Genomic DNA, 15,749 nt, shown 5'->3' with positions numbered 1-15,749 from the left:
TATCATTACTTATAAGCTTTATTTCTAATTACATAATCTCTGAGCATACAACTTGAATCTTTATTTTAAATATTAATTTTTCAAAATTGAAATATAAAAATGTAGGAAATGCTTGAATATAAAACATTTTTAAAGATATACAATAGATTAAATTTATTCACTTCTTTAAATAAATATATGTTTCTATGAAATCTCCCATAACCTGGGACCTCCCAAATATAACATATTTTGTTTTGAAGTCACGCCAAAGACGCTAGACTGGTTATTTATGCTTCTAGGTCCACAATAAAGTATAATATTATTTTCAAATATTTAAATATTTATTCTCACTATTAAGAAATTTATTAAAATTTAAAAATTATAAAAAATCTAAAATAAATACATTTAAAAAAAAATATATTAACATTTGAATAATTCGTTTTGAAAAAAAAATATGTGCAAAAATTAATGGTTTTCGCAATGCAATGACACATTATAATACCTAGACTGACAATGTATTCATAAAGTGTATGAAAAACAGGGACCCTACCCGTTCTTTTTCAAATAACATATTTTCAAATAACATCAATCTGGATCATAAAATTGGGATAATAATGTATGTTGTTTTAAAAAATTAGAAAATATATAGTAATTTTTAACATGAGAATATTTACTATATGGGTTACCAAAATGGCAGGTTCAGCTGATGTATTCAACGACGCTTTCAAATGCATTATTATGAATGCATCGTTAGTCTAGCTATTATTACATGTCATTGGGTTTTCGATAATAATATCATTTAACAAAAAAATATAAATAAAATTCAACCAATCATATGACAGATAAATAAATAAAAGATAACCAATGGTAATTTTATGGCTCACAGACCATTATCTTACCGTTTTTTTATAATATTATTATTTTTGAATTCCTATTTTTAAATAAATTTTATATAAAACAATAATGTCTTAACCCTTATCAGTTATCACTGTCATTCGTGTTTGTACCACAAAATAAAAGCCCTTGATGAATGCAGTGGTACAAAACGTAACTTTTTTGTTCTGTTAATTTTAGTTATTATAAGTGCTTGAAAAATATTTTTTGAAAACTTATAAGTTGTAACTTTCACTTTGAGACATATATTATTTTTAAACCCATGGCATAATAGGTTAAAAGAAATCATTAATAAATTCTACGAAATTACAATTAACAGGTAATTTGGCCTTCAATTTATTGAGGAAATTCCTTGTAACATTTTTAGAAAATTTTTGCGATAATGGAGTATCTATGCCACTTCTATATTCCTTGAATCCTTTTATAAAAGCCCTGATGACATCTGCCGCTTTTCGTCTTTTTTTCCTCAAACGTTTTGCTAGCCATCTTCTAATATATTTCTGCGTTATTATAGCTAATATACACAATATAAAAAAATGATTTGTCATCTTTAAATAAATAAAAATTCTTATCAAAGGCATCGCTAGGACGGGGAGGGCACCTAAAATATCTTTTTGAGTCGGCTCACTGTCTTAAATTTAAAAGATTGTACAAAACGGAGTCCTAATTTGAAAGATCGAAACCAAGAGCGGACTAAACCTATAACCAATGGGAGAGTCTAGACTGGACCGTTGACCTTACTGAGCAAGCCTTTGACTTTTTAGCTCTCCTAAACTATAAATACTAGTGACGCAATTATAAATAAATTATATTTCTAATATAAAATATAACCATTTTTTCTTAATTTTTTAAATATTTTTAATTGATTGTAAGCTTTCCATAACGCTTTGACATTCGTTATAAATTGATTCTTGATTTTGAGTAATTTTTCTTCAATCATCATAATTGATTTGGCACCTCGTATGAATATCTGAATATTATATTTAGAAGTTTTAACAAAAAATATAACAAATAAAATAACAATATAATATTTATTAATTCCTAATAGCAAATATTTAAATCATTTTTTGAACGCTTTTTTTTAAATTTAAAAATCTGATTTTGTCATAAATGTATTCCATCATGTTTGGAATAGTACCTATCCTATGAATTTCAGAATTTTGCCAATTTTTTGAATTATTATTTTAATTTTACAAAATTTAAAAAAAATAATAGAATTTTTTCATATAAATTACCTATATAAATAAATTTATTTATCTCAATTATTTTTTAAAAATAAAAATTTTTGTAAATAATGAAATGGTTTTACATTAAAAATAGCTTATATTATTATTTTCTTCAAAATTAATAATTTATTTATTTATATTTTTGATATTTAGGACTCAACCTTAAGTAATTTTTTTTTAATTTTCAAGTATTAAAAATCTTTCAAAATGAAATGACAAAATTTTTATTAAATAAATCTATTCTGGAAATAATTGTTAAATTGCTCACAATATATTTTCTATGGGATTTTTACAAATTCTAACACTGATATTTCAATTGGTAATAACGCCTTTTATTTTTAAACTCACTTTCGTTTTGCCGAATTGATAATCTTCATTCACAACAAAACTCATACCGTCTAATATATCTGTTGTAGCTGCTTTAGGATCTAAGTGGGCATATTTTGGAAATGTTTTCGGACAAGTTATGTAATACCGTTTGTTAAATAAATTATATGGACGTCTGTACGCATATCCCGATCTGCACACACATAAACTTTCCAGCAAACCCAAATATCTAATCTAAATAAATTTTTTATTATTTAAATTAAAAGTTATAATATGAAATGATAAAACCCACTCCGATTATTACGTTTCCATATGATTTAAAACTAATTAAATTTTTATATTTTAGAGTTTTAAAAGAATTCAAGATGTATTTTATAAGTTCAAACACTTCTTAACAGATATTTAAATGATTATTTTATTTCCTCCCGCGGTTAGTCTATTAACAAATTATTATTAAAACGGGAAAGAATTTCAATAATATACTTGATTTTTTATCATGTTCTGATCATATGTTTTTGGTGCTTTTATGTCGTTTGGTTTTAAACATCTTATATAATGGAGGTCATCCTGTATCAGTACATCGATCAGTTTTTGCAAACTGCTCTTAAATTGCGTAGCCTCGGTATCAGGTCTTTTTTTAACATCTAAATCAACTTCCGTAAAACATTTTGACAGAATGGAATGTTTCGTTTCTATCAAAACTTTTTTCATATTTCTTTACGTTTTTAAAATATTTTAACGAATATTTTTATAAATTTATCATCGGCTGAGTAATATAGCCTTCTATTTCCATTTTTTTTAAAATTCGTTCAGGAAAGAAATCAAAAAAAAATTACTTGTTTAAATAGGAAATTACCAATCATGAAACAAATAATTATTCTCAACTATATTTTAACATTTTTACTGTGGTTATAAAGAATATAAAAGCATTTTGCAACAAAGTAGATATAGAAACATTATAATAACCTAACCGAATATGTGTATAAATTTTACTATCTAAAAAAGAAAGTTGTTTTTTTATGTAACTATTTTTATTTAAATTGAGCCAGTTTCTGATTGGACTGGGGTTATTGGACTGGTTTTTAGACCTCTATTATATTCTACTATCCAATAAAATTTACCGTTAGCTAAACCTGACAAAATTCATTATAATCTGGGGGCATATAATGTCCTAGCCCATGATGGAATGCATATAATACAAGATCATCGTGAAAATTGCTAATGCGAGATAGGTTATCATTGTAGTCACGATATAAACCCGTTTATGACATTTCCCATGAATCCAAAATTTAAAATGGTGAAATGGAAAAATGTTTGAAATATTATATCATTCAATATTATATACAAGTAGGAAGTAGAAGAGAAAATATCTTTCGAAATATTATACATAGTTTTCGAATAAATATTGTGATAATGTAAACTTAAGCTTATTAAAAGAATATATTTATTTATTTATTTATAAGATATATATACCTGTATAATAAATCTTTATTTTTTTCTAAAAAATTGGTAATGTTATAAGTGACGGGTCCAGCGTAATGTGTAATGGAAAAATCAGTTCTTCCTAGAGCCTTCCTTAACTTAGGATCCTTCGTTAATCTTAATGTTATATCAAATTAAAAATTAGATTTAGATTTAAAACCTTTATAAATGATTTACAATCAATTATTTCCATATTATATTGAATCTAAAAAAAATAGGGAGTCGAAACGCTTACATCAAAGCCAAACATTTTTTTTTGGAAAAATCAAAAAAAAAAATAAACTCTTTTTTTCCCCATCGATGTCACTGTATTATAAATATTTATTTTAATAATGCCATCTTTCTAATTTGTGCATTGCCCGGATTTTTTTTTAAACTCAAATTATCATAGAAGAATTCCGAAGGATTGAAATATTTTTTTATACTCAACAAATTGCCACGGATCAGGACTGTAGCCAGAAAGTTTCAGGTAGGGTGAGGGGACATTTATTTCAATATTTTTTTTAGAAAAAAAAATTGGATACCAAGTTTATGGGGCCAAAACAATTTTTCCCTCACCTTAGCTACGGTGGCTGCCATTGACACTTAAATAAATTAAATGTAATTATTACATTTTTATTTATTATTAAGTGGGGAAGAAGAATAAAAAATTAATTTTGTAACATCTACTTTTGCATGGTAAATTCGATATTTTTTTTAGAAAAAAAAATTGGATACCAAGTTTTTGGGGCCAAAACAATTTTTCCCTCACCTTAGCTACGGTGGCTGCCATTGACGCTTAAAATTAAATTAAATGTAATTTCTTATTACATTTTTATTTATTATTAAGTGGGGAAGAAGAATAATAAATTAATTTTGTAACATCTACTTTTGCGTGGTAAAATATTCGAAGGCTTTAAAATTTTCTTCTAATTTTTGCAGAAACGTTTCGTCAGTTCGGTTACCGGGTAAAATGCCTATTAAAAAAATAAATTTTAATATAGAGGGGAAAAAAAATTTTAAGAATGATAAATATATAATGTTATGTACATTCTTCGTCCAAACTCGATATTACCCCATTTTTTTCTTCGATAAAAATCAATATAGGTTTATTGTTGAAATAGTCTACAGTTTCCCATTTGATTCCCTCTCTAAAAATAAAATTTAATTCATAATTATATTAATAGTAAAAAAGTTATATGAAATATACCCAAGAAGGGTTATAAAAACAAATTTATATAAAAATTAGACTTGAATGAGATTTTTTTTAAACTATAATATTCCATTGTCTACTATATTTCATTTTCTAATGCTTTTTTTTTTACTTATTCAAAAAGCCACCTTTTTAAAAACTCATAATTTATCAAAATTATAACTGTTCTAAAACCATATAAAAACTGAAATAAATTATTCGTTATCGAATTGAATTTTTACGAATACAAATAATAATATCTTTGATTCGATTTATGAAAAATATTGTCCGCCGAGGAATTATAGTCTCCTTGTTAATCGATCTAATAATTATAAAAATTATTAATATTCCTTTATTCCTATTATTTAAATATATTTGTAATTATTCCATTTTATTCAAAATTGTATGAGAATATCTGAAATTATAATGACAAAAATTCATACATTAAATATTTGAATTTATATTTTTGAAAAACAAAAAAAAAACCTAGAGATTGGAAAATCTTCAAAATATTTGAAGATATTGTTATTGAAGAAGAGATTTTTTTGATCAAATTTTATCTATAAATGTCTGAATTTTTTTTATAAAAAATCCTTTATGTAATTTTCATGCATAACAGAAGATCATGATAAAAAAAATTAAACTTATTTATTAGTCTTAAATAAGACCTGCCAAGATATATTGACTTGGCGTTTTCATTCTTTCGCGAATTATTCCAAATAAAAAGATAATTCTCAATTTATAGCCCTTTTTCTAAAGTTTTGGGGGATAAAAATCCTCTACTTTTAGCTCCAAAATGATCTATTTGAAAATAAAATTGAAATTGAACTTCTTTAGAGATATACGATTAATAATTATTATGAAAGAAAAAAAAATGTGCAAATTAAAAATAAGCTCAACATATGTTTTAAAAAACAATAATTCAAAACTTTATGTAATGAGGAAGGGATTTATCAAATAATTAAAATTTAAATATATAATAAAATAAATAAAATTTTTCATAAGCAGACCTAATATATTCTTCTTGTTCTAGTTTAAGGGTACGTTCCACAAAGAGTTGATGGAGTTTTTCATTGCAATAGTTGATACAAAGCTGCTCAAAACTGTTATTTTGGAATATTTCGAAACCGTATATATCTAGTAAACCTATAATATAATAATTAATTATTCCATGCTATTTGCGAATAAGAGTTTCCTTTTTTAATCATATAAATATGGTGCGATAGCATGAAGAAATATATTATATACAGGCGCGTTAGTCAGTACTTTTCAAATATATAAATTAGAGTAAAGTATAGAATTAAATATTATATGATAATTTAAAAAGTTAATCAAAATATCATCAATCAACGAAAATTTTATCTTTGCATTTGCACAATTTTTTAATAATTAGTTCCATATGGGGATTAAATGTATATTAAGTAAAGTAATTTCAATAGATTTTAAGATGTTGTGCTCTTGAGGTCAGTTTTTATCCATAATGAAGAAAAGGTCCTCTCATTTGTGTTTGTAATAATAGGTATTGTTGCCAAAATATCCACTCATTTTAATATATTTGGAAAAAACTACATAATATATTTTAAATTATGCATTGCTTCCATTGCGTTTCTGGGAAGATTATCTACTAAAATTAATCTCTCATATCAGGATTTAAATTCTGTATTTAGATACATTTATACCTCTGAATAATATTGAGCTAAATATTTAATTTTTTCAAAATCAAGATTTAATATATCCTCAGAAGTATTTATAGGTAATATTTTTTTGTAAATTGGATAGAGCAATTTAATCCAATCACAAATAGTTAATTGATTTGAAATGTATTCAAAATTGAAATAAAAACGGCTATTTTTTAATAATTCTCTTGAGTCCATGTTAATATGATAACTATTTTTTGTCTAGGTACAAGTCTAGGCTTGCAATTTTCAAAATCATATAATCTTGCCTACACCTCAACAAACCTGTATAACTCGTGAAATAATCGATTATCTCTAAGTTATAATATAATATTATTCTGGATTCGCGTATTATCATCCAATTCCATATCATTTATTTGAAAAATACTGATTAAAATTGTGGTGTATTGAATAACTTATTGATACATTCCAATCAAATAAATCGACTATCGTTTTGAATCAAATAATGTACGTGCTTCATAAAATATCTGGTTCAAGCCTTTTTAATATTTATCCAAGGGTTTTCAAAATAGGCTTTTTTAAATCGAAAATACTGTAACAGCTTGATTGTCGAAGATATTTGTCAGGCATGCTTTTTGCAGTTTTTTATTCTTGTGACGCAAGAAGTCTTAATAATTCAATCCAAGAAATTATGTCTCTTTATATAAAATTTTCTATAATTATGTTTTGGAAATTTTGTTTAATTTTATTATGTCCAAAATCTTTTTTAAAAGTTTCAAAACTTTGGCAAATTTTAAAATTATATTGAAATCGTATGTTAAATTTTTGAAATTATTATTTTCTACAAGACATGTTTTTATTTTTAAATTTAAAATAGCTTTATTTATTTATTTTTATCAAAGTTTCGATAGTTTATGGATTTAATTTTTTGCTATTTTGGACGCAGCATAAAATAACTTATTTATTTATTTTCATTTAAGTTGCGAAAGTTTGTGAATTAAATTTTTTTTTATATTTTAAAAATAGCCTTTAAAGTGGTGTCTTTCTGAGACTGTGTTTAAAATATCAAAAAATACAATTCACATTGAAACTTTGACGAAAAAAAGAAGAAATAAGCTTTTTCTGATATAAAAATAAAAACATGTACAAAATGTAATTCTACAAAATTTCAACATACGATTTCATTAAATTTTTTCAAGGAATTCAAACTGATCAAGCCATATCTCACCCCCAAATTCATTTTATATTATATACATGCATAATATTCTATATATGTAAGGCAAATTAATAAAAATATTGTTAATGAAATCTGTAAAATGTGATAATGGAGGGAGCCATTCTGTAATAGTAGAATATTTTTGATTTTTTTACATGTACCAATTTTTATTTAAATAGATCTCTTAATTGATCACAGTGTTTTACCTCCACACTTTGATTGTCCATTATTACCGAACACAATTTTTCCCTAAATTTTTTACCTCTATTCCCTTTTATTTTTTCATTTTTCCATACATTCTAATCCACACTAATTTACGTTGTATTTCACTTGATCATTATTCTCCTGAATCTCAAATATTTATGGGGGTCTAAACATATCTAAAAACGTATTTATTTTTATGCCCGATAATTTTTTCATCAGGTGATTTGCCATCATTACATAGCATTATTATAATACAACTGCAATATCCACATCTCCACTCGGTCTTCTCTAGTTTTTATTAACCAATTTTTTACTATAAGCCACCACTATCCTCTCAGCCTGCCCATTAAGATAATATGGTGGTTCAACCATATGTTCTATATTTAATTTCACACAAAAATTTTTAAATCCAACACTTATAAAAGCTGGACCTCCATAAGATACAATTATATTCGGTATTCTAAATCTTGAAAATATTTCATCACCGTTCCCGTTGTTAATTCACGTACTTCAGCAAACTCTATCCACTTCGAAAAAGAATCAACCATCAAAATAAATTTTTTCTCTTCCCATTCAAAGAAATCCAAGTAAATTCTTTATCATGGTCCTATATATTTACTAGCTTATTACAACTCAAATTGCATTTTTCAATTTTAAAATTTAACAAATATATATCCATAAGAGGGCATTAAATGCATAAATATGAAAATATCATCTTAGGAAACCAGAATAATTATTGATTAACGTTTTTTTTATATTTGGGTGTAAATAATGTGGAAAACCTAAAAATTAAAAAAAATGATAGGTTTCTTTGATATTTAATTTATGAGTAGTAAAACATTAGATAATTTGTAAGGCACATATTGCTGGCGTTATCCATGGAAAATTCTTTGGTTTATAAGTGTATTTGTGAGGTAAGCATTATTAAAATATTTTGAAAATATTATGATTTGATCGATTGTCCAAATTTGCTTAAAATATCAATTGAAAAATATTCATTTTTGTATTATATGTCTATAAATGCGTGTAAAACATTATCCCAAAAAATATTATAAAAATATTGTGATTTGACCGAAAACTGATTTGAAACCAATGACTAAATAATGCATTGCTAGCGTTATCCATGGAAAATTCTTTATTTTTGATTTATACATGTACATTTACGTGGTAAGCATCCTAAAAGATATTTTGGAAATATTATGATTTGACCGAATGCTGAGCTCAAAACCGACCACTTATTAAATATTAGATCGACCAAATTGCTAGAAATATCAATTGAAAAATGTTCATTTTTGTTTTATATATCTATAAATACGTGTAAAACATTATAGCCAGGAATTTTATACCGAGGTGGGGAGAGGGTTCTAATATTTTACTTTCGAACACAATAAATAAAATATTGGAAAATACAAAATATTAAGTGCGAATAAAATAAGGTTAAAAAATTATATAAACCCATATGTAGATCCCAATACAATATAAAATTAAAAATTTTATGATGATTTATAGAGTAAGTGGTCGGTTTTGAGCTAGGCATGAAATCATTATATTTTCAAAATATTTTTTAGGTTAATTCGCAACACGTAAATGTACACGTATAAACCGAAAATAAAGAATTTTCGATGGTTAACGCCAGCAATGTAGTATTTAAATATTAAGTCGGTTTCAAATCGGTTATCAGTTAAATCACGATATTTTTTAAATACTTTTTGGGATATAACGAATTTATGATAATACAAAAATGAATATTTTTCAATTGATATTTTTAGCAAATTTTGTCAATTGAATATTTAATAAGTGGTCGGTTTTGAGCTCGGCATTCGGTTAAATCGTAATATTTTCAAAATATTTTATAGGATCATGCTTACCACACAAATGTACTTATAGACCACAAATAAAGAATTTTTCATGGATAACGCCAGCAATATGTGCCTTACAAATTATCTATTATTTTAAGACTCTAAACCTAATCATAAATTAAATATCGTAGAACAATATTTTTTTTAATTTTCAGGTTTTCCACATGTATTTACACCCAAATATAAAAAATGCGCTAACCAATTGTCATTCTGGTTTCCCAAGATGATATTTTCATATTTATGAATATAACGCCCTCTTATGAATATATATTTGTTAAATTTTAAAATTGAAAAATAAAATTTGAGTTGTAATAAGCTAGTAAATAAATTTTTTCTTCCATTAATATTAATTAAAAATAGAATTATAAATTATTTTATATCTAATATCAATTTTTTTATTTAATAAAAAGTTGATTTACGTATATTAAAAAAAAATGTTTCTGAAAATTATTATTAAACAAAATTGATTGATGATGACTACCGCTAAATAAGCTAGTGTTCAGTAATTTAATTTTTTATATCAGCAAGGTAATACTGGAATATAGGTATTGGAAATCCGCATCAGAATTAAATCGCAATTGTATCGGCGCATCTCGATGTTTAAAATTTAGCTTTTATTCACCAATGTAAACATTTACGAAAATTTGATTTATTAATTAAAATTAATATAGTGCATAAAAAACATTTTATATTTAACAATTTATTTAAACCTATTTTTCCGAAATAACATTTCATGTCAGCCTTCATAATCTTGTTTGTTCTCTCTACTAGCCAATTAAATGTTCTGGAAAAAATGGCTTTTGCCATAGAATCTTTAACAAATATTGCTTCTGCTTTAGTTAGGTCCTTATAAACGGTCTCTTTTTCGGTCTTAAATAAATTATAACATATAAATAGTATTATATTATTACTTTCACTTCTTTGGTACATATAGCTCCCGCTAAATCACTCTCAGAGCATTTTAAACATTCGCTAATCCATTTAAGAACTTTGGTACTCTCTATTTTAGATTTCGTTTTCTCAACCTCTGATATCTCCATTTCCCCCAGATGCAAAACAGCAGCTACAACTCCAAATAAATCCATAATTTCCTCTTCCGAAAATTCGCATACCTTAATTGTTTTTTAAATTGTTAAAAAACATTGTACAAGATAGGCAGTAATAATTTTCAGCCATGAAGTTCAATCTAAAAATCAAATTTAATCAATATTCAGACATAGGGCGGATAAAACAAAAAAACTAAAAGTTCTTTTCTAATTTTTATATTTTAATATATATTTTGCATTCAATGTCAATTTTTGTGACTAATTTTGCTGCTGGAATGGCCCAGACCACGATAATTTTGTCAAAAATATATCCCTTAAGTGTTATGACTTACTGTAGACGATATTTTGATCCAGAATGCATCAAAAGTAGCAAAAGATATGTATTTTGGAAAAAAAAAGCGTTTTTGGAACTACAACTCCAAATATATTAGGAGAGAAATATTTTTTCCGCATTTTACACTTTGTACAGGGTGCTACAATATCCATCTACAAATAATAATTATTGAAATTTGAAGTTTCATTAATAATTTATAGTGTTACCTGTAGGTTTGAAATAATGCCCTTTACTTTAAAAATGATACTTTAAAGGTTAAATTAATATTAATTATTCTATATCACGTATATACCTTCAATCCTTCATGAACCTCCTTAAAATCTTTAACATCGTCAATCGTTGAAACCTTGGCCGACTTTCCGTGACTAATAGCATTGTATTTGTCAGGGTTGGCTTCTAAATTTAAATGATCCAAGATAGGTTTGTCAGCTTTTAGCATCTTGTTTATTTATATAATCTATAATTTCTAAAGTTAAAATTTTAATCACGTATATACTTGATAAAATATATGATAGTTTCTTTCATTCAATGATTGGGAAATGGTTCTAGATTTCTCTAAAAGATAATTGGTAACGTTGGCACCTATGATAGACCCCATGGCATCGAATTGGAGCTCCATATATTTACCAAATCTACTTGAATTGTCATTCCTTATTGTTTTGGCATTGCCGAAAGCTTCTAGTATGGGCACAGAACTATTCAATTGTTTCTTAATTGAAATATTCGGTAAATATAAATTAGGATTATCATCTCAAAAAAAATAAAAATTTAATTTATTTGTATTTTTTTTTATCGTGCGATTATTACAATATTTGAGTAAATAGAGTTATAAAATTTCACATAGTCTAAAAAAGTTATAATTGATGAATATCACTTAATATTATCTATCATGTTAGCAAGAAGAGTCGAAATCTTAGTTTGTACAGATATTATTAACTATAATCACTCCTTATATAACATTAGACATAAAGAATTCAAATAAGATGGAAGTGACAAAATTCAATCGTGAAGATTCAGGATGCATCGAAATTTAACACGTGTAAAGAAACTTATCATTCTATATATAATATTAGACATAGGAATACAATAGAAGTCACAAAATTCAGTCCCACACAATAAAAATCAACAAATCAACTTGACATAAATAATCTCATTGGGTCTTCCTTATGTGTATTTGGATAGGGAATGCCCTGACTCAGAATGGAAAAAATATGTCTAATGCCAACATAACGAAAAGAATATAAATTATGCAACGTATATAATTATTTTTTTTGCCAAATTTTTAAAATGTATTTTTTTGTATATTATGAGACCTGACCTGCTGCAGATGTGTCAATTTTCAATCCGGTTCAGCCAATTATTATTCGACTAGCAGAAGTCTTTTAAATTTTGGATTTTATAAGTAATTAAGGAAATTTTGTAAATAATTTTATAAGTCAAATCGGGGTATATGGCTCGTCATCAACACCCTGCATATGTTGATTGGTCAAAAAAATACTCACTCAAAATAATCTAAAAACCTAACCTTCGCCATTTATTTTATATATTAATGTTTGGAGCAAAAACATGGTTACTTATTTCCTGTTTCCCCTATATAGTCGTATCTATTATTTGTATATTTTAGGTGTTTTGTATAAGGATTTCCAAAGAATAATTGACTAAGATATTAATAATATTATTTTCGATTTTTAAAGATGTTAAAAACAAATAATTAAAATTATTTATTTCTCGTATCTTATTTTTAAAGATGAAATTTGAGCAAATAACCTTTAATTTTATATTTAAAGTTTCCTTCCACTTGTTAAACTTGTTTTTATTTTATTATAATATATCTTAATTATAAAAAAAATAAAAAAATTTTTAAACCCTTATTCTATCAATATTGGTTGTTTGGTGACTTGTTGATGATATATACAAAAGTATCTGCTTCAAGCATTCCGTTTTACCAGCACCAGATTCGCCAGAAATAAGAACACTTTGCCTATTACTTTCGTTTAACAAAGACACATAAGCATTTTGAGATAAAGCAAAGATATGTGGTGGTAGCTCCAACAAGTTTGTTGTTTTGTATTTCATCATCATCTTCTTGCTGTGTATAGATAAAATCAAATTAAGAATAATTTTAAATATAAATATAATTCGAAATTTTTTTATGAGATAATATACATAAAAACCTGTGAAATACTAAATCATACAAAAATGATTTTAAAATTTGTTTTTTGATTTTGATTTTCTCTAATTTTTTTATGCCGATAAAAATTTAGAGAACATATTTAATAAATATATCATTACATTTTAAAATAAAATATTAATGAGGCTCTAAAATAAAATTTATTTCAAATCATTAAATACAGGAATTTCAAAGTCAAAACATTTTTTTACCAAAATATTTTTAATGCAAGACAATATCTAAAAAATAACAATCAAGGTTTTAATGTGTTTTCCAAAATAGAGTAGACCGGATAGTTATTAAGCAGGTATTTTAATTTCTAGCGGCAAAATTTTAATTTTGTTTTATAACATTATAATTATCATAAGATAGCCTCATCATTATAAAAAATTTAAGAAAACTAGGTCCTCTACTTGCTAAACCATGTTCCTATAAGTCTAAGCTTTGAACATAGAACAGGCAATCAGTTAATAGTGTCAAATTAGTTAAAAGGCATATTTGAATAAACTACCTTTTCCTCGCTCGATTACTTATGAGTATATTTACTACTGGTTTAATATCCATCTTAACAAAAACTAGATTGTGTTGGTTATTACCAGAGCCAATGACATGCACTTCCATCGTCCTCGTTAAGAATTATGTCGTGATGTTTGATCAAAACCCTGAGCTCCAATCAAGCTCCACTGTCACTCCGTCCAACCTTCCTCCTAATCCCACCTTCAATGCGTCTCATGTCACCAGTTATAACACCTCTCAATATTGATCAAAACCAGAAATTCAAGCTAACCCCACCACTCCTCTCCATCCATGTCAATAAATCTTAAAGAATATATCCTATATAAAAAGTACTTTTGTCTCGAAGCAAGAAAATACCAAATAAAAGATTAGTAAAAAGTGCTAAAATATTGTTAATCAATAACATTTTTGAATGCAGAGCCCTCGTCACTTAATGAACATAGTAGATAGTATCTATAAAAGTATATCTTTCGACAAATTTTGAAACAATTAAATCTATATATAAGCGTTATAGCCGTTTTCTTTTTTCACACCACCAGCCATATAGTTACGTTCTCTCTTACAATGATTATCTCATTTGGATCTTAAAAGCATGTATTGTGTCCTTTAAACTGTTATGAAGATGCAAGATTGGAAAGCTGATCGCATTCATAAAATCTTAATGAGTTGAATTTTTATTTTTATTTTTACTTTATTTATTTTTTAAATTGAACAAAATTAAAGAAAGCATAATGTAAACATGAAATATTTTTTTTTAAAGGAATACATCTATATAAAAAGGGAAAAATTAGTTTTAAAAAAAATAAAAAAGGTCTATTATTACTCGGAGGAGTTAAATGATAAAAAATAGATTGTAGGAAGACTCTTGAGAAAATCTTCCGTCAAATATAAAATCCCTCGTAAAAATAATTGATCAAAAGATTGCTTAAATTTATTAAATGCAGCCTAAAAAATTTAATTTTTTTAAAAAAGTAAATAGTATAACAAAAAAAAAGATAAATACCTGCATATGCCAGGTATCTTACGAAATGGATTAACGGATAATAAAATCTGGCCAATGTAAGTGTATATGTTATCATTGTCAAAACGCTTATGCAAATTCTCGTCAAACGCTTCTATGGATCTATAATCTTCTAGCAAAACAAAGTTATCGATACCAACTGTGTTTAATAATAGGTTTATGTCGATCGATTCATCATCCACCATCACAAGAAAATATTATGTTTTTTTTTTCAAAACGATTTTTCAAAAAAAAAATCCAAATCTTTAATTTTATTTGATTTAATAATAAAAATTTAGAATACACAATTCTAAGTAATTTTATTAAATCGTGAAGGTTTTCTATGACACAAATATATTTAGTCAGTCTACAATATTTTTCGCCCTGCATTAAAATGATTGGGTCTGAGCTGAGCATCCCATATATTATTCCGAAGATTCTATTTTTAAATCTGACCATCATTTTTATGCCTGACCAATTATTATTTTTCTTAACAATTCAATTTATAAAATGATCATTCGATATTATTTTTCTGAGTTTTTATGACTGGGCCCATATTTTGTTATAAAAAGCACCCGGTATTTTAGGTGAAATGTTTAACAGTTTCGAACCAGAATTCCTATAGAGTTGGCAGAATTAAATTGATTTAAATCAATTTTTTTTTGAGTAAAAATTACGATTTAAATCA

General features: G+C 25.6%; 1 protein-coding gene across 1 annotated transcript; it reads right to left on the bottom strand.

Annotated features, from left to right (window-relative positions):
- Positions 1–2,411: 2,411 nt before the first annotated feature.
- Positions 2,412–15,267, bottom strand: LOC135927009 (unconventional myosin-Ic-like). Its single transcript, XM_065462944.1, has 12 exons — positions 15,065–15,267; positions 13,242–13,464; positions 11,872–12,084; positions 11,668–11,814; positions 10,907–11,107; positions 10,706–10,865; positions 6,090–6,225; positions 4,938–5,038; positions 4,777–4,864; positions 3,900–4,025; positions 2,910–3,141; positions 2,412–2,660 (listed from the first exon to the last, which is right to left on the bottom strand). Exons 1-12 carry the CDS (start codon positions 15,265–15,267, stop codon positions 2,412–2,414), a joined length of 2,079 nt encoding a protein of 692 aa, XP_065319016.1.
- Positions 15,268–15,749: the final 482 nt, after the last annotated feature.

Source organism: Gordionus sp. m RMFG-2023, chromosome 3 (assembly GCF_954871325.1).
Source record: "Gordionus sp. m RMFG-2023 chromosome 3, tfGorSpeb1-WG-v2, whole genome shotgun sequence".
NCBI lineage: Eukaryota > Metazoa > Nematomorpha > Gordioida > Chordodea > Parachordodidae > Gordionus > Gordionus sp. m RMFG-2023.
Note: the sequence above shows the minus strand (reverse complement) of the source record. Positions and strands in the feature narration are given on the sequence as shown.